Below are 19,073 nucleotides of genomic sequence, written 5' to 3'. Positions count from 1 at the left end.
TTTCTTCAGTACTGAACAAGTTGTTGAAATTACCCAAACAACACCATTGTTGATTCGAAGAAGATGAAAGGTGATGAAAGAGATATCAGGACTCTTATCTTTTCGATGTCTCTAGGTTTCCATAAAAACCTACTCCATAATTGATCTAAACACAAATTAATTCTTACATCTATTAAGTTTTCATCTAAATGTTTAATTAACCATGTCATCCTCTTTCTAAATAAGTTCTAAATCATTACTCCTACCAACACATTTAACACTGACACATTCTACATAACCCATTCTTTTTCTTAAAGCATCTAACCTCCCGTTCTAGTTACAAGCTAAATCCAACAACATTCTAACTAGGGGTGCAAACGAGCCAGGGTGGTTCACAAACGGTCCGAGTTCGGCTCGATCAAAGCTCGGTCAAGGCTCGACTCGATAGAGCTCGGTTCAAGTTCGAGATCGGTTCGAGACATTCATGAGCCAAGCCGAGCTTCCTTAGGTTCGGCTCGAAAGCTCGTGAGCGGGCTCGATTGATATTTTAATATATATATATATATATATATATATATAATGTATAATGTAACAAATTTTACCCCTAAAGTTGGTAGGTAAGAGCAATTTTATCCCTAACATTGGTAGTCAAGAGCTATTTTACGTCTAACGTAGCCAAGCGCAATTTTACCCATATTTGCACAATGTTAGATGTTAGAGGTAAAATTGCTCCTGACCCAAAACGTTAGGGGTATTTTTGCACTTTAATCCAATAATATTTATATATATTAAATATATATAATTAAATTAAAACTATTTAGTATAAATTGTTATATATATATATATAATTATAAACAAAATATTACCTATGTTATTTGGTGAAATAGGAGCAAGCTAGAGCATGAAAGGTTTTATTAAAAAAATATAAAATAATAGAAGAGTGAAACACGCCCACTAAGTAGAGAAGAAATAAGAAAATAGGAAACATCCCACATCGTTTACAAAGAATTGAAACAATGACTTGTGTTGATATAAATATAGTAGCTGTAGTGTAGATGGTAGTAAGCATCTTTGTACATGGGGAAATGATACAACTTGTGAGTTTCTAGACGGCTATTTTTGTTGCTAAGAAACTTAAATTTTAATTTTTTTATTTAAATAGTAAAAAAACTTTTATACCAGTTTCTGGTTAAACTCCAAGTTATATAACATTGGGTATAGTTAAGTATATTCAAAATTGTATTTTTTGTAAAAATTAAAATGAGCTGCTTGACGAGCTCGAGCCGGACCTATATCGAGCTCGAGCCGAGTTCTAAAATTTCAGGATCGGCGAGCTTCGAGCTCGAGCTGAGCTCGATCTCAACACTTTTCGAGTCGAGCCGAGCCTGTCTCTGTTCGGTCTCGGTTCGGCTCGAGTGCACCCCTAATTCTAACTGCCCATGATAGGCTACATTATTGATATGGTCTCTAAATTTGTAGAGTGTTACATTAGTTAACACTTTTTCATTTCTTTTAAAAATATATCATAAAATTTATAAACTTTGCTAAAATTAATTACTTAATTATTCCGTCCATAATTTTATTATTAGTTAAAGATTTATAAAAATAACTACAATTTGTGCCACATATGTTTTCATATGCAAATATAATATGTAGAAACTCCAAACTAATAAATTACTCACCTAATTAATAATACTGTTGAATTATAAAGGATTCTGCAATCTATAATCAAGAGTTCCCACTTGAAAAATTAAGATTAATTAGCCACTAAAAGTCCAAAACTATAATATATATATATAAGGACAGAGCCAAACTAACATTTGTAATATATGTAACAAATAACTTGATTAAGGCAAGGTTTAATTAATTAATTAATTAATTCGTTCAAAATTGATGGCTACATACCAAGTTTAGATAACTTCTTTAAAAAGTGTAAAAATAAATAAATACTACGTAAAAAAAAGAAGAGATTAGAGCAGGTTATATATATATATGTAATAGTAATAAAGAGAGAATCTTTTTAATTGGCTGCACACAACAACATCGTCCAGTCTCTGCACCCACGTGAACCTTCTCCTTGCTCACGTCCCCACACAGATCTTCCGTATCCATATGTGGGCCCTTTTTCTAACCCTAAACCAAACAGATGGCCCCCACCTTTTTCCTCCCCCTTTCATTGCACGTGATATCCACGTGTTCCCTCCTCCCTCCCCCTCCCCTTCCCTTCCTTCCCTCCTTGTCCTATAAATTGAGGACTTGTATCGTATATCCGAGACACCAAACACCCTCTTGTCAGACTCTTCTTCCTTCCTCCCTACATTTTTATTTTTATTTAAAAAAATATTAACGTGTTATATGTCGCAAACTGAAACGTGAAAAAAAGCATACAAATAAAGTATATAGCAGCAAGCGAATCTTCTTCTTCTCTGTGCTTAACCGCACAATATCTTTTTCCAAATCTTCCCTACGTATCTTCTTCTTCTTCTTCCCAAACCCTAACCTAATACATTCATCAATTCACAATGCTAACCAATCACCTTCTTCTAACATTTGTAATCTGTCGCTTACTTATAACCGTCGGCTTAACCGTCGATCTCCCGGAGCTTCTCCGCGTAGGAATCGACGGTCAACTCACAGTGGATCCTTCCGAGATCGAAACCGCCTCTCTCGATTTCGGATTGCTCACTAAATCCCAATCTATGGCCGTATTACACCCTGCTTCGGCGGAGGACATAGCGAGGTTAGTTCGAGCCGCGTATAATTCAGGGCGGGGGTTTACAGTATCGGCGAGAGGTCACGGGCATTCGATAAACGGACAAGCGCAGACGAGAAATGGAGTGGTGATTGAAATGAGCAGACGGAAGGCGGCGGCGGGGGCGGTTATGCCAAAAGTTTCAGCGGCGGAGATGCATGTTGACGTGTGGGGAGGAGAGCTTTGGATAGATGTGCTGAGGAGCACGCTAGAGTATGGACTCGCACCGAAATCATGGACTGATTACTTGTATCTTTCGGTGGGTGGTACCTTATCAAATGCAGGAATAAGTGGTCAAGCTTTCAATCATGGCCCTCAAATTAGTAATGTTGATGAACTTGACGTCGTTACAGGTTTAAATTCTATTTCTTTTGCATGGACTTGTCTTATATTATATCCTTTATTTTATTTCAAATCTTTACTGCTTGACACCTAATTATTTAACATTTATTTTTTAACTTTTTATTACTCTTTTTTTAATGTGAGGTTTTTGTTTTGAGTTGCTTAAATTTCAACAGATGAGGTATTCCCTTTGACAAAGGATGACAGTTCTTATAAAAATTAATAAACCTGAGAATTTCACACATTTTCACCAAAACCGTCCAAATTTATTCAAGTTACACGTATTTAAAAAAAAATACAGCAATATTTTAATGTTATTACTAGTACAAAAAAAAATAATAAAAATGACTCAAATGATTAACGATTATAGTAAAAAAAAAAAAAGTTGATGTGATTTTTTTTTTTTGATACGTTGATATTGATTAATTAAGTTTTTTTATAATATATAGTAAATAAAGAGGGTAAGCAAGTAATTAACTTGTTGAATATTGATGTCACACAGGGAAAGGAGAAATGTTGACGTGTTCAGAAGAAAAAAACTCAGAGCTGTTCCATGCGGTTCTTGGCGGTTTGGGTCAATTTGGAATTATCACTAGGGCCAGAATTGCTCTTGAACCAGCTCCTCAAAGGGTACCCTATTTTATTTTCTACTATCTAAATTCCTCTCAAATAAAATCAATTAACTTCTAATATTAAATTAATATAAAATACAAATTTAACTATATAGTTACCGATATAAAACAGTACAATTTTATTTAAAATTTAGGTTAAAATGACAGCACAAAAGATTGTATTTTATTTATAAGGATATGACCCTTTAGTGAAGCGGTTGGGTCCATTTCCAAAAGAACTTTACGTTTTTAACCCATATAAACAAACGGCTGTTCTAAAGCTGGCAATGTTGACATCTAGTTTGTTTCTGTTTTATAGTTTGTTTTAGCTAAATTACTTTATTGTATTTTATTGCAGGTGAGGTGGATCAGAGTGCTATACTCAAGTTTTTCGTCTTTTACTAAAGATCAAGAATATCTAATTTCACTGCATGGAAATTCACCCTCCCAAAAGTTCGATTATGTTGAGGGTTTTGTTATTGTAGATGAGGGTCTAATTAACAACTGGAGATCCTCTTTCTTTTCCCCGAATAACCCCGTTAAAATCTCGTCCATCGGATCCGACGATGGCGTCCTCTATTGCTTGGAAATCACCAAAAATTACGATGATTCGACTGTCGATACCATCGATCAGGTACATTTTTAGTGCTCGCCTTCGTAAACTATGACGACCGTATAATTATTGGACCAGTGGTCCTAGATTATATAACGTTGTAGAGTACAAATATTTTAATGCTGGGAAGATCTTCTGTAATCTATGGTCCCAAGTGAATTTTTAAGATTGAATGAAACTTTTCTATTTTATATTGAATAAATCTAAGCCGACCACACCCACCAAAATATTCTTCTCTTTCGCCGGAGTTTAATTTAAATATTCATTAAAGCAACTGTCTCATAGGGCAGCTTTTTTGGGTGTGTACTTTGATTGTATATTATAATGTTGTTTTTAAATAAAACTAACGACAATTATTTCTAATTAATTAATGCAGGAAATAGAAGGTTTATTAAAGAAGCTGAATTATATTCCATCATCAGTATTTACAACGGACTTGCCTTACGTGGATTTTTTGGACAGAGTCCATAAGGCTGAGTTGAAATTAAGATCTAAGGGTTTGTGGGACGTGCCTCACCCTTGGCTCAACCTATTTGTACCCAAATCAAGGATTGCTGATTTTGATAAGGGTGTCTTCAAGGGCATTTTGGGAAACAAAACTAGTGGCCCTATTCTTATTTATCCTATGAATAGAAACAAGTAAGTTCATTTCTATACCTTAATGCATATAATTAATATAGAATAATGTATAGTCAAGCCTAATAATGGATGAGGACCAATAATTAATATATTAAGAGATAGGACCAATAATTGGAAGATTAAAGAATAGCTTAATTATAATGAAGGGATAAGAGTTAAATTTGTCTCTAAAATTATTGGAAAAGATCAATTTTTAATATGAATAATTCATAAAATGACAAGATGATAGATATAATATAAGTTGAGTTCCTGAGGTTGATAAATTAATACTAGAGTATTGTCAATCATAAAATCACTTGGTTGGCCAACAAAATGTAGTGAAAAAGAAAATAAAAGTATATGGGTGGTCCTAGGAAGACACGTGGCGAATCTCATTAGATAGAACACGTGGTCCACATGTAAAAGGCCCAACAAAGTGATATAATGTGATTATAAAGGCCAACTAATATTGAAAGATACTTTAGAACCACACTTTACCGAGCTCATGAACTAAAAGTAAATTTTTAATGTTTAATATATTATTGGTGTTTAAATTATGGAAAAAAGGAGGGGGAATAATAATAAGGGTGGTATTAATCGTGTGCAGGTGGGAACAGAGGAGCTCGGTGGTGACACCGGATGAGGAAGTATTTTATCTAGTGGCATTGCTGAGATCAGCACTAGATAATGGAGAGGAAACACAGACGTTAGAGTACCTGAGCGATCAGAACCGTCAGATCCTCAGATTCTGTGACGATGCTGGGATCAAGGTGAAGCAATATTTGCCTCACTATACTACGGACCAAGATTGGGTGGACCACTTTGGGAATAAATGGTCCCAGTTTTACGAGAACAAGATGGAATATGATCCCCGGCGCATTTTAGCTACAGGCCAACGCATTTTCCCTCCCTCTGCTGCTACGGTGTCGTCTTGGTGAATATAGAGAAACAGATTGTTTAACTTATAGCTTAGTTTAGCAACATCTCCATAGTCCAATAGTATAGTATAGTATACTACTGACTTAGGAATATTCTTGTATATAATGGAATGGAATTATCCCCAATATAGCATCTATTTTTATCTTCAACCAGCAGTTTTAGTAAGCATAATTTATTAGGACTTAAAAATCTCTAGAAATGTATTTATTGTAAATAAATCAATGTTATAATTTAGTTCAATGTTAAAAAAATCAATGGTTAAATTTAAGCTAATTTTGTATTTTTTTTTTTAATTCTGCATTTGAATCGAGAATCTTCAAAATTCATAAGAACAGCTCATATTTTCGAACCATTCATTGTTGTTCTTGGAGTTGAGTGTTAATAAATAAATTAATTAATTAATTAATTTAAAAAACGTTATATCTAACATTGTTTTGTAGTGTTCTACAAATCATAATTAGAATGTTCTAATAACTTCTCAGTGCCACTATAACTGGCGCTGGACCCATTACAGGTATTGGACCAATAAAGCATAATTTATCACTCAGAGAATCTGTATGGTTCGATTAGTAGTATTATAAATTAATTAATTTTCTTACCAAAATATTTATAACAGTTATTTATCAATAATAACCAATCATTTAATAGTCATAACCATATTCAATATACCTACATATAGGAAAGATCATTTTTACTTCTAATTAACAGACTGTTTTACAGTTTCATACATCTTTTATAACTAGATTAGTAATACAAAAGAAATAAAATTGATTTTAATTAAAAATGTTATGAATAAATTTGTATTGATCTTAATTAAAAATGTAATGAATAAATTTGTACCGTTTCGTAGATATATACTATGAAATACCAAAAATGCAAACGCATTCCCTCACCTAGTCAAGTAGTGGTTGCATTGAAAGTTAAGAGCAAACTGCGCAAAGTACCTAGCATTCTCCTCAATAAAATACCAAAAGGAGTTATTAATAAGCAAGTTTCAACAATACTATTGTGACTATTAAAGATGTTAAAGATGTAAGGGAACGAGTAATTTCGTTTTCCTCCGCTGGCACTTTGAATCTATTGCGACTGTTACAGATGTATGGGGACGAGTAATTTCTTGTTCCTCCATGGGCACTTTGAATATATTGTGACCATTACAGATGTACGGGGACGGGTAATTTCTTGTTCCTCTGTGGGCACTTGTGGATTCAAAAGCACAAGAGGAAAATGCTATTCGGATAGTAGTCGGATCAAGACATGCAACGAGCAGAACTCGTGATAAAAGGTCAGCTAGACGCATCCTCCACATCAGGCAGCTTCCCAAATTTCCTTAATGCTAGAGAATATATCAATTTCCTCTTCATGGATGTTCCTTCCGCCACCAATTTGACCGCCTAAATCCACATATATTCAATTGTCATTACAATTTTCAATAACCAGAAGGAACATAATTATAGAAGAAAGAAATCTTAGCCAGAAACCACCATTTCAATTATATGCAATTCAGGATTAATGTCACTAACATTTAATGAATGATGTTCATCAGTGATTCAATAATTTCACCTGAGCATTTACAAAGGCTCTAGATTCAATAATTTGACTAAAGCAATGTACAAAGGCAATCTATATATCTTAGAACATTTCCAATATGCTCTTTTAAGATCTGGAAATAAAAATACATATAGAAACCAGAGATCCATAAATGCAAATATTATTTGATGTTATTGCCTTTCAATGTTAATACTTTAAAACAGAAATTCCCAAATAAAAACTTCCGATCTTTTTCTTTTTGGATTCAATGTTAGCATTCGTTTTGAAATTGCATCTCATCAAGTTCCAATATCAACTCTGAAGCAATCATAATCAGCACAAGTAAGAATGATTTTTTTATATTCTAGTATTCTATATAAAGACTTAAATCTGACCAAGAAAGTCATTACCGTAGATAGACTATGCCCACTGGTGATCAGATCTCTCAGTTCTTGCTCCAGCTGACTCTCCGATGGAGTCTCAACCACGTGATCTGTCTTGCCTTCAATTAAAAATGTGATCTCTCCCTTAGGTTGGCGATCGGAGAATACATCTTTTGCTTCACCCAAGGTGCCCCGCCAAAACTGATCAGACATAAAAATTATAATCTGAACAAAGATTCTGGATAGACTCAATAAAAATTACCTCCACAAATCATATTTAATTAATATGCAACAGTTCTTAAATTTTTCTACAAGAGTGGTTCCAAAAATTAATTTAGTCAGATTTCATATAATTCAAGTCTTACAAATAGTGAGGTTACATGGCAATTTTACTTACAAGTGCATCTAATTGACCACTTTAAACTATCAGGATTTTGATCTTAACTTGAAAATAAAATTAAAACAAATAGACGCTTAGTAACTTAAAGACATAGTTATTTAAGGCGCAACTTAAGGAGCGTGCCTGAGCAACAGGAGGCGCACAAAAAAAAATCATAAATTCATAATACTAGTCACAAATAGTCAAATACCAACAATAAAACCATAAAATGCATGAGTTAAGTTCTAGTTAACTACTAAGACATAATCATAAACTCATAATACCGACTTAAGAGTTAAAACTAAAGACCAAAGTTCAACTTCAAATAATTAATAACACTAATAATCTTCTTGACTCTAGAAAACAACTAATCTTTAACTTCCTAGTCTTCCTTCCTAATCTTCATCGGAACCATATTCATCATCATCATTACTTCTATCATCATATGCTTCTTGAATAAGGTTCTCAATCTCATCATCATTGTCACCTTCCTCATCAAGGTACTCATCATCTACAAAGTCGGATTCATCATTGTCCCCTTCCTCATCAAGGTACTCACCTTCCGAAGCCATTGCAATGATGATGAACCCGACTTTGTAGATGATGAGTACCTTAATGAGGAAGGTGACACTGATGATGAGATTGAGAACCTTATTCAAGAAGCATATGATGATAGAAGTAATGATGATGATGAATATGGTTCCGATGAAGATTAGGAAGGAAGACTAGGAAGTTAAAGATTAGTTGTTTTCTAGAGTCAAGAAGACTATTATTAGTGTTATTAATTATTTGAAGTTGAATTTTGGTCTTTAGTTTTAACTTTTAAGTCGGTATTATGAGTTTATTATTATGCCTTAGCAGTTAACTAGAACTTAACTCATGCATTTTATGGTTTTATTGTTGTTATTTGACTATTTGTGACTAGTATTATGAATTTATGATTTTTTTTGTGCGCCTTATGTCGCTCGGGCACGCCTTAAGTTGCGGCTTGCGCCAAGGCTCCAGGACCCCCTTACGCCTTAGTGTGCCTTAAATAACTATGGTGGTATGTCTACACAAAGGTATAACTAGGTGCAATCTCCTCTACTTGAAAGGAGAAAGGACATGTTAAGGGGAAATTTTCAACTAATTGATACCCCATGTCCTCATAATAACCTTTGTACTTCAATATGAAAAGAGTTGTCTAAGCACTGGTATTAAGTAATTCCAAATCAGCATTATAATCAACTTAGTTTCATGAGCAACATAAATGGTGTAATCAATAACTTAACAATTAACATAATTACATAAGAGCCCACCTCTTCATGTATTTTAGTCATTTCCCGAGCCATGACACACCGTCTGAAATGCAATCAAATAAACTATCACAATGAGCCCAACCAAATCATCAACATTAGTTTAAAAAATGTGGGAAGGTGGCTAGAAATTATTGCTGGTATAACAGCTCAATGAAGTAATCATGCAGAAATCCAAGACTTTAAAACTCCTACCATTGCATAAAGATCAGTAATTATTTTGAATTCGCATGCAGTGAAAGCACTCTATTGATCAGGCTTCCGATTATCATAGAATATCATGTGTTTAATTTGCTCTTTAAGAGGATCTCACTATTCTTTTCCAAATTCATTGCCCAGGTTCCATAGACTTTTTTTACCTCTTATGTTGTTGTTCAATCCAAGGTTTGCCTTTTATATACCACATACATCTACAAGCATTTTTATTCTCTATTGAATTGATTTTATCAATCTCTTCAAATACAATTCACGAAAGTCAAAGCATCATGTAATAGGATATTTTATTCAATGAATGTAGCGGAACTCCTTTAAACAAGGCATAACCAAGAAAAATAGATTTGTACAAATTACATATGACCTCATTAGATTACAATCTTAAATGAGTTATAGGATTGATTGCTTCAGAACAGCCAATGAAATTCTATATGGTTACCACTTAACATTAAAAGTTAACATCTATCTATAGATCCAAACAAAACTGAGAAAAGCCAGGCCATATAGCACAGTAAAAATGCACAGAGATTGCACTTGTAGAATAGAATGAGCAAAATATGGAAAAAGAACAGCGCTACAAAAAGAAAACACTCACCTTGATTCACCAAAGAGTGGCGAAGTCTCTTCAAGAAATTGAGATAGTTTGTGTGGAGGGACATAGAATATTTGTGTTCTTTCCTCATTTGCAGAAGTCGTCAATCTCTCTTTCCTCGATCTGGGATGCTTGGAAAGAAATCCAACTGTAGCAGCGGCAAAGAATTAAATCTTGATAATCTTAATGTTAATGCTGTTGACATTGCCTCATCAGAGAAGCATGTCCGCTCACAAATATAACCATCAAACCACAATCTGTTACCAAATGTGAACTCATCCGTGGCCAAGCCTGAGGCTGAAAGAGCAGCTACTACAGCTGAAGGTCCGGGAATAGGAATAACAGGAATATTTTCATCTGCACATAACTTTGCCTGCATAAATATTTCAAAGGGACACGTTGATTAAAGTCTACGCAGGAACCAAAAGGTTGACACTGTGAATTGCTTGTTATAGTTAAACAAATCAAGAATTCTATCAACTTAAAGAAACAACTAAGTTCATTTCAAAATGTTTTAGAGGATAAGAAAACTATAATTTCTGTATATAAATTATAAAAGTAGTTAAGATGTTAAACCACCAAATATTGCATTTGTGATGCAAAGTACTTGATTGCATTGCAGTTACTAAATGAACTATTACTCAGGAGCAACTGTTGCCTAATGCATATCATGTCAAGTTGCATTAACAGTTTTGACTTGGTTTCACTATCCTCGAACTTAAAAACAATTTTGGGCGGATAGATAAAACAATTATCTTTCAAAGTTTGGCTTACTTTGGGATGCCTCAGAAAATATAAATAAAACGGAGGAAGAAATGCAGATAATAAGATCAGTCTACGAACAAAAAGGAAGTAAGCAATTATATGATGAATGTCAGAAGTTGATGGAGTGTTCGAAGTTGTTAATCATGTCCTCCCAAATATTCCAGTTGAACCCTTAAGTAAAATCCCACTTATTTGCAGTTTCTATCTGTCACCAATTAACCATTGCAAGCGGCCAAACAAAGATGTAAAAGCAAATATATGCATGTACTATATCATGGCAAAGTTAATATTTTTTTCTTTTGAAAAATGGCAAGTTAGAATTTAATATCAATAAAATTTTCACATAATTGCATCTGCGTTTCATTCTACATTGACACCAATTCTCAATGCAAGTGAAAATCAATAAATCATAGACAATCAAAGTTTTACCATTTCCTTAATACAACACGAAAACAGACACAACCTTTTTTTAATGAAGGTGCGCACATACAACAAAACAAATAATTGTCAAAAATAAAGGAAAGCAAAACCTTCTTTCAAAAATTGAAGAAAACAACATATAATATATACAATGAACTTACCAATTCTGCACCAGGATCACTTATGCCTGGTGTACCTGCATCACTGATCAAAGCTACAATCTCACCTTCTTTCAACCTGTTTAAAATAGACTGCTCTCTTTGAGACTCGTTGAACTTGTGATAACTCAGCTGAAAACCTAAAGCATATAATTAGTACGGAAATAAAAATCAACAACATGATAAGGAAAGGAAAAATCAAAGCTTCAAGAAACTCACAAGGGGGGTTTTAATTTGATAGTAGTGAAGTAACTTCCCCGAATGCCTAGTATCCTCTGAAAGTATAACATGAGCAGATTTCAAAACACGCAGAGCCCTGCACAGATGGAATAGCTTCGTCACACACCAAACTCGCAATATTCCATAGGAAAAAAAAAGGTCCTAAGTACCTCAAGGTAATGTCTTCAAGATTTCCAATTGGAGTACCTACTAAATATAAACCAGATTTCAAATGACCCTGCAAGAATAATCCCATCGTCATGCAAATGAAGGTGCAAGTTCTTTAAGAGAACAAATGCCCAATTTCTAAAACAGTGCAACTGTGGAATTAATGTGATGTTCTTACTCGTGTTGAAGAGTCTTCGGAGATTGGATCGGTGAGTTGAGGAGATATATGAGCGGCAGAACAGAAGGAAGGCGTGGTAATTGTAAGATAAGTAGGGGGTGATATGAGGGAAATTAGATGAAATTGAGTACGGCATAAGTTGGAGGGTGGATGCCGCCATGAAAGAGTCCCTGCGAGCGACAGTGTCGTCAAAGGGAAGCGTAGTGCCAGCATCTATAGAGGAAGATTGGAAAGGAAAGATAATCTCCACGGCTTGGTGGAGGGAAGCTACGGAGGGGCAACTCAACTGTGTACAAATAGATTTTAATTTTTTTCTCAGACCAAAACCCTTATTCCATAAATAAATAAGCAAACCCCTTTAGTATTTCGGTTTTAGAAAGTGTATTTGGGTTCGGTGGTTGGCTCCTAATCCGCGTTGGATCAAGGTTAATACGGATAGTGCTTATAAAGGGAATCCGGGGTTCACTTCAGTTGGAGGTTTAATTCAGGATAACCATGGCACTTGGCTAGGAGGCTTTGGTGTGAGTATTGGGCACTGTACAGTAACCTTAGCTGAAAATTGGGGCCTCTTCTTTGGTCTTCAGCTGGCTTGGAGTAAAGGCTTTAGACGCGTCCAAGTGGAGCTGGATTCCAGGGTAGTGTTGCAGCTTCTGACTAGTCACGATGTACGGCTGGTTGCTCCTTCGTTGTCGAGAGTTACGAGATAGAGACTGGACAATTGAGATTGCTCACACGTATAGGGAAGGTAACCGTGCCACTGACTGGTTGGCGAACTTCGCAGGTTCTTGTGCTATGGGTCATCATGAATTTGATGCACCTCCTGCAGGCTTCCAAGATATCCTGTCTTCTGGCGGAAGAGGATGTTACAGTAGATTGGTTTAGTCTCAGGACTTGTTATTCCTGTGCTTTTGTTTTGTTGCTTGTCTTTTCTTTGTCTATGCCTTGAGCCTTCTCCTCCTACAAAAAAAAAGTGTAAAAACCCTGGTTATTCAATAACCGGCACCACTTCTGGTTTTGATTATTGAATAACTGGTCTCGCTGACAACGGTGAATGAATCATCGGTGTCAGATCATGCGAACTCTGCTTCCAAGCTGTAAGTAGAGTTCGAAACATATATTATAAAACAATTTATATATATACACTTCATTTCACTCATTTTGCCCTTTCTTCACATTTCACTACACTCCTTCTCGAAACATCATAATTAATCTTCAGCCTAATGCTCTCTCAACCCCTTTAACTTGTCCAATTTGGTCATTTTACCTCCCCCTACTCATCGAATGTCCTACTTACCCCCTTTAACTCTAGAAAAGTGGTATTTCTCACCCCTCCATTTTCATTTTCGAAGGTTAGAATTGACCGGTGTAAAGGACGTGCTTGAAGTCTGACTTCTCAAATGCCACGTCTCAAATTCGGTCACTTTTTTTTTACAACTCAACAGTTATATTTGAAAAGACGAAAATGACCCTATTATTGAGAGTTTTATACTTCCTCTTTTCATCGTAATATACAATCTGCACTTCCTTTTTTAATTTGAAGCCCTAAATTCACACCTCAACGATGTACTTTCAATCTACAAGCTCCATATGAACATAGATGCTCTTCCTCTTAATGTCAGCCTTGAAGCGCCATTGCTCCCTGATTCCGAAGTAAAGGTTAGTGTACTTTCAATCTGCACTTCCTCTTTTAAAGGTTTTTCTGTGAATATATATGAATGTTAGTGGCAAATTAAAGATGAAGACATAAAGTGGCATGCATGTGCTTTTTTATTTCACTATCACTTTTTTATTCTACTTTTTTTGGTTAGTGTCTTTTGTTAGTGGGAATCTTATGGATTGTAATTTATTTTATTTTTTATTTTTTTGCATTTGTCAGTGGAGAAAAGTAAAGTTTGCTTTATGATGGGTCATGCTGAAGTCACTGTTAAATTGCACTATGGTGGAAGGTAGTGAAAGCAAGTAATAGATTGTCATATGTTGGTGATAGTATACAGGATGGTTGTAAAATGCAAATTGACAAATTTAGCCGGATTGAGATTCTGTGGATGGTTAGGAATATGGGTTATGGAAAATATGGGTCTATTTACATGAGAAATGGGATGTTTGGAGAGTTAAATGTGATAATGAATGACATGGATATGTTGCATATGATTAATGCCAAAGGTGAAGATGACTTTATTGACAGCTATGTGGGCAAAACTGAAGATGCAAAGGAATGTGGGACCCAACAGAATGATATAGCAAGTGTGGCAAATATGTCTATTAATAATGTACCAACTTTCTTTGAGGTTGTAAATGAAAAGTGTAGCTTCTTTAATTCAGAAGGGATAGAGCAACATAATAGAGAAGATTCGAATTGTAGATAAAGAACAAAACACTTAAACAATAAATCGAGTAATGAATGCGATAGAACATGAATGGAAAAGATTATATTCAACAGGAATGAAAAAGAAAGAAGAGGAATCGGGAAGAAAAGAGGAATTAGGGATTTGTTGGATTTTAGGGATTTTTATAAATTTTTTTTTTGTTACCGTTAGTGCCCAATTTTCCATATCCACGCTCTTCATGCCATAAGGGGTGAGAAATACCACTTTTCTGGAGTTAAGGGGGTAAATAGGACATTCGATGAGTTGGAGGGGTAAAATAATCAATTTAGACAAGTTAATGGGGTTGTGGGAGCATTAGGCCTTAATTTTCTAAATGTACAAAACATTCTTCATTCTTCCTCAAAGATCTCTCTACTCCTCATTCTATAAGGTAATTAATATTTTATATTTGTATAATAACTTACATTTCTAAGTAATTATATTGTTAATATTTGTATGATTTATATTTCTAAGTAATTATATTGTCTATGTTTGTTACTAAATGAGTTAAGTAAATATATTTAATAGTTAATAAGGTTTGAAAATATTTATATTTGTAAATTTAGTAGTTTATAGGGTATGAAAATGTTTATATTTGTTAGTAAATAAATTTTTAGTTAGTAAATGAGTTACTTAAATATATTTAGTAGTTAATAAGGTATGAAAATGTTAATATTTATTAGTAAATATATAGTATATTTAGTAAATGAGGATATTTAGTTAACTAAGTATCTTTTAGTTAGTAAAAGAGTATATTTAGTTATCTAAATATTTTAGTATATTTAGTAAATGAGTATATTTAATTAACTAAGTATATTTAGTTAATAAGTTATGTAAATAGTTATATTTGTTAGTAAATATTTTTTTACTTAGTAAATGAGTTACTTAAGTATATTTAGTAGTTAATAAGGTATGAAAATATTTATATTTATTAGTAAATATATTTTTACTTAGTAAATGAGTCACCTAATATATATTTAATAGTTAATAAGGTATGAAAATGCTTATATTTATTAGTAAATATATTTTTAGTTAGTAAATGAGTTAAGTAAATATATTTAGTAGTTACACTACAACAAAAACTATCTATAGAGGCAGTTTTTTTTGCTTGTAGGGGCGGTTAAAACCGCCCCTACAAAGTCTAGGGACGGTTTTACCAAACGCCTCAAATCTGTCGCCAAAGGGGACCGGAACTACAAAATAGCGACGAAAAACATCACCGACGGTGTAGAGTAAAAATTAGCGACAGATTTGTAGGGGCGGTTCAAACCGCCCCTACACCTAATTCTAAAATATCTCCTTTGACTCTAACCGCCCCTACATAATTTATACATTATTTATTATATATACTATTTTTTATATTCCAATTTGTTACCTACCGTAATCATGGATTAATTAATCAAATTTAAATGTACAAATCACTTCAAAAAGAACACATAATATGAAAAAAAATCAACTTTTGATATATTACTAAATTCAATACATGATTCTAAAATTAAAAAAGAAACTAAATTTGATGGAGTATGTCATTTCAATATCACTAGCTTGATTGAACACATAATAACATCAATAACAGAGGCTAGAATTGAAGATATCTATATTTATATGGAGAATGAAGCAAATATATACACGAATTTGTGTGTAATTTCATCATTCATCCACTACCAGCATCAATAAACATATGCCTGCTTTGTTTCAAAACTATAAAACCCAAAAAACAGCAAAGCATTCACGCCTCAAATATAGGCATTTGCTTATAAAAAAACAGTTAGCACTGGTCATATCCTATCTTCAGAAACTGTTCATAGAAAGGAGCCACTACAAAAAGATGCCCCACCACAAGATCAGCAATAAAACATAACGTCTTTCATGTTGTCCTTAATAGCAGGCAGAGGCCTAATCGGCATGTTCCTCCCAGCTCCACCAGCAGCAGGACCACTTGAACTCCCATCTGATGTTTCACCCTCGATGTTATAATGGGAACGAAAGGCCGCTAGATGGGCATAGTACGCAGGAGGTACTGCATAGAAATTTAACAATGATCATCAGTTATGTTCAAGAAGCAAATCAGAAAGGGGGAAGGAGAAAGAAGGATGATTCGGTCATACCTAAGGAAACAAAGAAAGTGCACCTTGCATAGCTGAAAGATATGCCAACAATCAATTAAAACCAATTAAGTAGTGCAAATGTTATATAAAACGGGAAGACATGGAAACATGACTATTCAGAGAAAGAATATTACGTATAACAGAGACTATTGGTGAGCATTTGCAGTAAATCAGCACTGAAGTTGTTTTCATCAAACAGCACATGGTAATGTGCAGGCCTACTTGTACCCTACACCCATAATTCATAGAGCGTTATTCCATTTCACTAACAAGGAAACTGTAAAACTGGAGAGCCAATTACCTTAATTGATGCATGACTGTTCAGGTAGAAATCAAACATCTAGTCAATCATCTAATCAAACACTGGAAGAGCTAGCTTCTTTTGTGGATCATTATGTATGAACCTCCAATATATTGCCTAATGCAAAATAAATTATTATAGTCAATCATCTAGATCTTTTGTAGAAATAAAGATAAAAAATGTAGTCTTGCCTGAACTCTTTTAGAGAGATAACTAGAAAATAGCCACTGATTTTCCTTCCAACAGAAGATCCAAGGCCATGAAGACCAACAATGTTGTTTATCTTCCCTTCTTTATAAATCTCTAAAGTCTTCACACTTTCAGAAGTTTTACAGACTATTGCTAGCATTTTCTTCAATTTTACAAAAGCCTGTTCAAAATATAGAGATTATAATAAAAACTATTAGTAGGACTTAACTATTAATGTAAGTTTTTAGTTAAATTGGTTTATTAAAATGTCCAATTGTCCTTAAAGTGGTCAATTGGCATTTTTGAACTAGCTAAAAGTGATACTTATTTCACTTTATCCTAATCAACATATCACACGCAGCTTCAACCTAAAATGCAATCAACTATAATATTCAAGATTCAACACTTAAAAATCAAAATACCAGAAAGAGAATAAACATCATAACATTCAAGATTCAACACTTATAAATCATCCAAATGAGTATATCATATTTGAAGCTTTACACAACCCATATTAAATGACCAGTGACATGCCATTAACCATATACAAGATAGAGTCAAGAATCCCTTCAAAATTAAAAGGCAGTGGCTCATAAAATCTAACCAAGGAACTAGGAAATGTAGCTAATAAAAGCTGGAATTCTTAATTTCCCACTAATGAAGTGCATTCATGACTCTAAAGTTTGTCCTATACATCTATTTACTGCAACAAGTAAATAAAATTAAAAGAATTAATTGAAAGTAATAGATAATCACAAGCTAAGATGAATATCAAATTGAAGACCGAAATTGCAAAGCCTACTGACAGATAATGACAAGAACTGAGAATCCTCAAAAATCAAACCATTACAGCAACTTAGTTCAAAGATGCACACAACCCCAAATTTCAAAAGATTAACAAGTATTATTTAACAAGTGCTAATATAACTAAAGCCAAAGACAGAGTTATTTAACAAATAAATTCCTGGCTCACCTTATCAAATCAAGGTCTGCCATAGAATTTGAGAAACCTAAAGTAGCGAATCATTTGACGAAATCTACTCTTCTTTCCGCTCTTCATTTACTGAATTTGAGAAACCTGCACAATTGATCAGAATTATTCAGTAAAAATTTCACTTCGATATTGTAACACTTACACAATTGATCTGTTTAAAAATCCACCGTACTTGTCATCCAAAACTTGAGGAGAATCAAACTTGAGGAGAATCCACCGTACCTGCAATGCAAAGTCGAAGTAGATACCCAAACATAAGATCATTAGGAAAATCTGATCTTCTAACGACATTTGATTTTTCACCGGAGCTCAAAAGAATTTGTGTGGCCTCCGTTGGATGAGTCTGGATGGATTCGGTGAGAGGAATAAGAGCTCCTGATCTCTCTCTCTCCCTTGGTCCCTATTAGCCAGGATCACGATCGCAGATTGCTCATCGGCCACATCTCACTGTGGTTCTGAAATGAGAGTCGCTCGTCTTCAAATATAATCGCTCAACAAAAATACATTTGTAAGAACAGAGGTTTAGGAATGGAGAACTGCACGATGGAGAAGAAGAAGAAAGACGAGATGAGCTGAGAAAGACGTGATTCAAAGTAAATCTAAAATCAGAGTAAACCTAAAATCAGATGATATGTTGGAATGGGCCTAAAAGACTCTTTTTTATATGGGCTGTCCAAATAGACTTCTTTGCATAAAGCCCATGGGGTGGTTAATCCTAATGAAAAGGCAGAAAAAATTAGGTTGGTAAAGAACACGGGGACTAAAAGAGCCTCCCAATATTGGGAGGCTCTTTACTTCAATCAAAATATCGAAAAATCATTTTTGAAAAAGGCCACTATTAAAAGGCTGTTAAAGCCCTCTTTTTTGTAGTGTTAATACAGGTATGAAAATGTTTAAATTTACTAGTAAATATATTTTTAGTTAGTAAATGAGTTAAGTAAATATATTTAATATTTAATAA

The 19,073-nt window shown here is 34.0% G+C and overlaps 3 protein-coding genes across 6 annotated transcripts; 1 reads left to right on the top strand and 2 right to left on the bottom strand.

Annotated features, from left to right (window-relative positions):
* The first annotated feature begins 2,264 nt into the window (after positions 1 to 2,264).
* On the top strand, positions 2,265 to 6,003 carry LOC136234708 (cytokinin dehydrogenase 5). Its single transcript, XM_066024181.1, has 5 exons — positions 2,265 to 3,084; positions 3,576 to 3,703; positions 4,043 to 4,318; positions 4,674 to 4,936; positions 5,523 to 6,003. The coding sequence occupies exons 1-5, from the start codon at positions 2,502 to 2,504 to the stop codon at positions 5,851 to 5,853; spliced, it is 1,581 nt and encodes a 526-aa protein (XP_065880253.1). The 5' UTR covers positions 2,265 to 2,501; the 3' UTR covers positions 5,854 to 6,003.
* Positions 6,004 to 6,625: 622 nt separating this feature from the next.
* Positions 6,626 to 12,996, bottom strand: LOC136234709 (uncharacterized). 2 transcript variants are annotated; one of them, XM_066024184.1, is made up of 9 exons: positions 12,155 to 12,996; positions 11,979 to 12,018; positions 11,809 to 11,905; positions 11,593 to 11,721; positions 10,511 to 10,619; positions 10,250 to 10,394; positions 9,445 to 9,487; positions 7,795 to 7,968; positions 6,626 to 7,248 (listed from the first exon to the last, which is right to left on the bottom strand). In XM_066024184.1, exons 1-9 carry the CDS (start codon positions 12,312 to 12,314, stop codon positions 7,141 to 7,143), a joined length of 1,005 nt encoding a protein of 334 aa, XP_065880256.1. In that variant the 5' UTR covers positions 12,315 to 12,996; the 3' UTR covers positions 6,626 to 7,140. The 2 variants fall into 2 exon arrangements, with proteins under 2 accessions (XP_065880256.1, XP_065880255.1); XM_066024183.1 differs by having other exon boundaries at positions 11,979 to 12,046; positions 12,155 to 12,830.
* Positions 12,997 to 15,962: 2,966 nt separating this feature from the next.
* Positions 15,963 to 18,713, bottom strand: LOC136234865 (protein argonaute 5-like). 3 transcript variants are annotated; one of them, XM_066024352.1, is made up of 7 exons: positions 18,285 to 18,713; positions 18,092 to 18,196; positions 17,121 to 17,299; positions 16,930 to 17,046; positions 16,763 to 16,857; positions 16,629 to 16,660; positions 15,963 to 16,540 (listed from the first exon to the last, which is right to left on the bottom strand). In XM_066024352.1, the coding sequence occupies exons 4-7, from the start codon at positions 16,966 to 16,968 to the stop codon at positions 16,365 to 16,367; spliced, it is 342 nt and encodes a 113-aa protein (XP_065880424.1). In that variant the 5' UTR covers positions 16,969 to 17,046; positions 17,121 to 17,299; positions 18,092 to 18,196; positions 18,285 to 18,713; the 3' UTR covers positions 15,963 to 16,364. The 3 variants fall into 3 exon arrangements, with proteins under 3 accessions (XP_065880424.1, XP_065880426.1, XP_065880425.1); XM_066024354.1 differs by having other exon boundaries at positions 18,335 to 18,713; XM_066024353.1 differs by having other exon boundaries at positions 16,930 to 17,299.
* Between the last annotated feature and the right edge of the window lie 360 nt (positions 18,714 to 19,073).

This window comes from Euphorbia lathyris, chromosome 7, assembly GCF_963576675.1.
Source record: "Euphorbia lathyris chromosome 7, ddEupLath1.1, whole genome shotgun sequence".
In the NCBI taxonomy this organism is placed as follows: Eukaryota; Viridiplantae; Streptophyta; class Magnoliopsida; order Malpighiales; family Euphorbiaceae; genus Euphorbia; species Euphorbia lathyris.
This window is presented reverse-complemented; position numbering and strand designations above follow the sequence as displayed.

Excerpts from the sequence above, each read along its gene's own strand:
- LOC136234708 (XM_066024181.1), top strand. The coding sequence starts at position 2,502 with ATGCTAACCAATCACCTTCTTCTAACATTTGTAATCTGTCGCTTACTT. Across the intron at positions 3,085-3,575 it reads TGAACTTGACGTCGTTACAG|GGAAAGGAGAAATGTTGACG; the intron begins GTTTAAATTCTA and ends GATGTCACACAG. Across the intron at positions 3,704-4,042 it reads TTGAACCAGCTCCTCAAAGG|GTGAGGTGGATCAGAGTGCT; the intron begins GTACCCTATTTT and ends ATTTTATTGCAG.
- LOC136234709 (XM_066024183.1), bottom strand. The coding sequence starts at position 12,367 with ATGCTGGCACTACGCTTCCCTTTGACGACACTGTCGCTCGCAGGGACT. Across the intron at positions 10,395-10,510 it reads CACGGATGAGTTCACATTTG|TTGGATTTCTTTCCAAGCAT; the intron begins GTAACAGATTGT and ends CCGCTGCTACAG. Across the intron at positions 7,249-7,794 it reads GTGGGCATAGTCTATCTACG|GCGGTCAAATTGGTGGCGGA; the intron begins GTAATGACTTTC and ends ATGTGGATTTAG.
- LOC136234865 (XM_066024353.1), bottom strand. The coding sequence starts at position 16,968 with ATGTTTGATTTCTACCTGAACAGTCATGCATCAATTAAG. Across the intron at positions 16,858-16,929 it reads ACAGTCATGCATCAATTAAG|GGTACAAGTAGGCCTGCACA; the intron begins GTAATTGGCTCT and ends TTATGGGTGTAG. Across the intron at positions 16,661-16,762 it reads ACCAATAGTCTCTGTTATAC|CTATGCAAGGTGCACTTTCT; the intron begins GTAATATTCTTT and ends CATATCTTTCAG.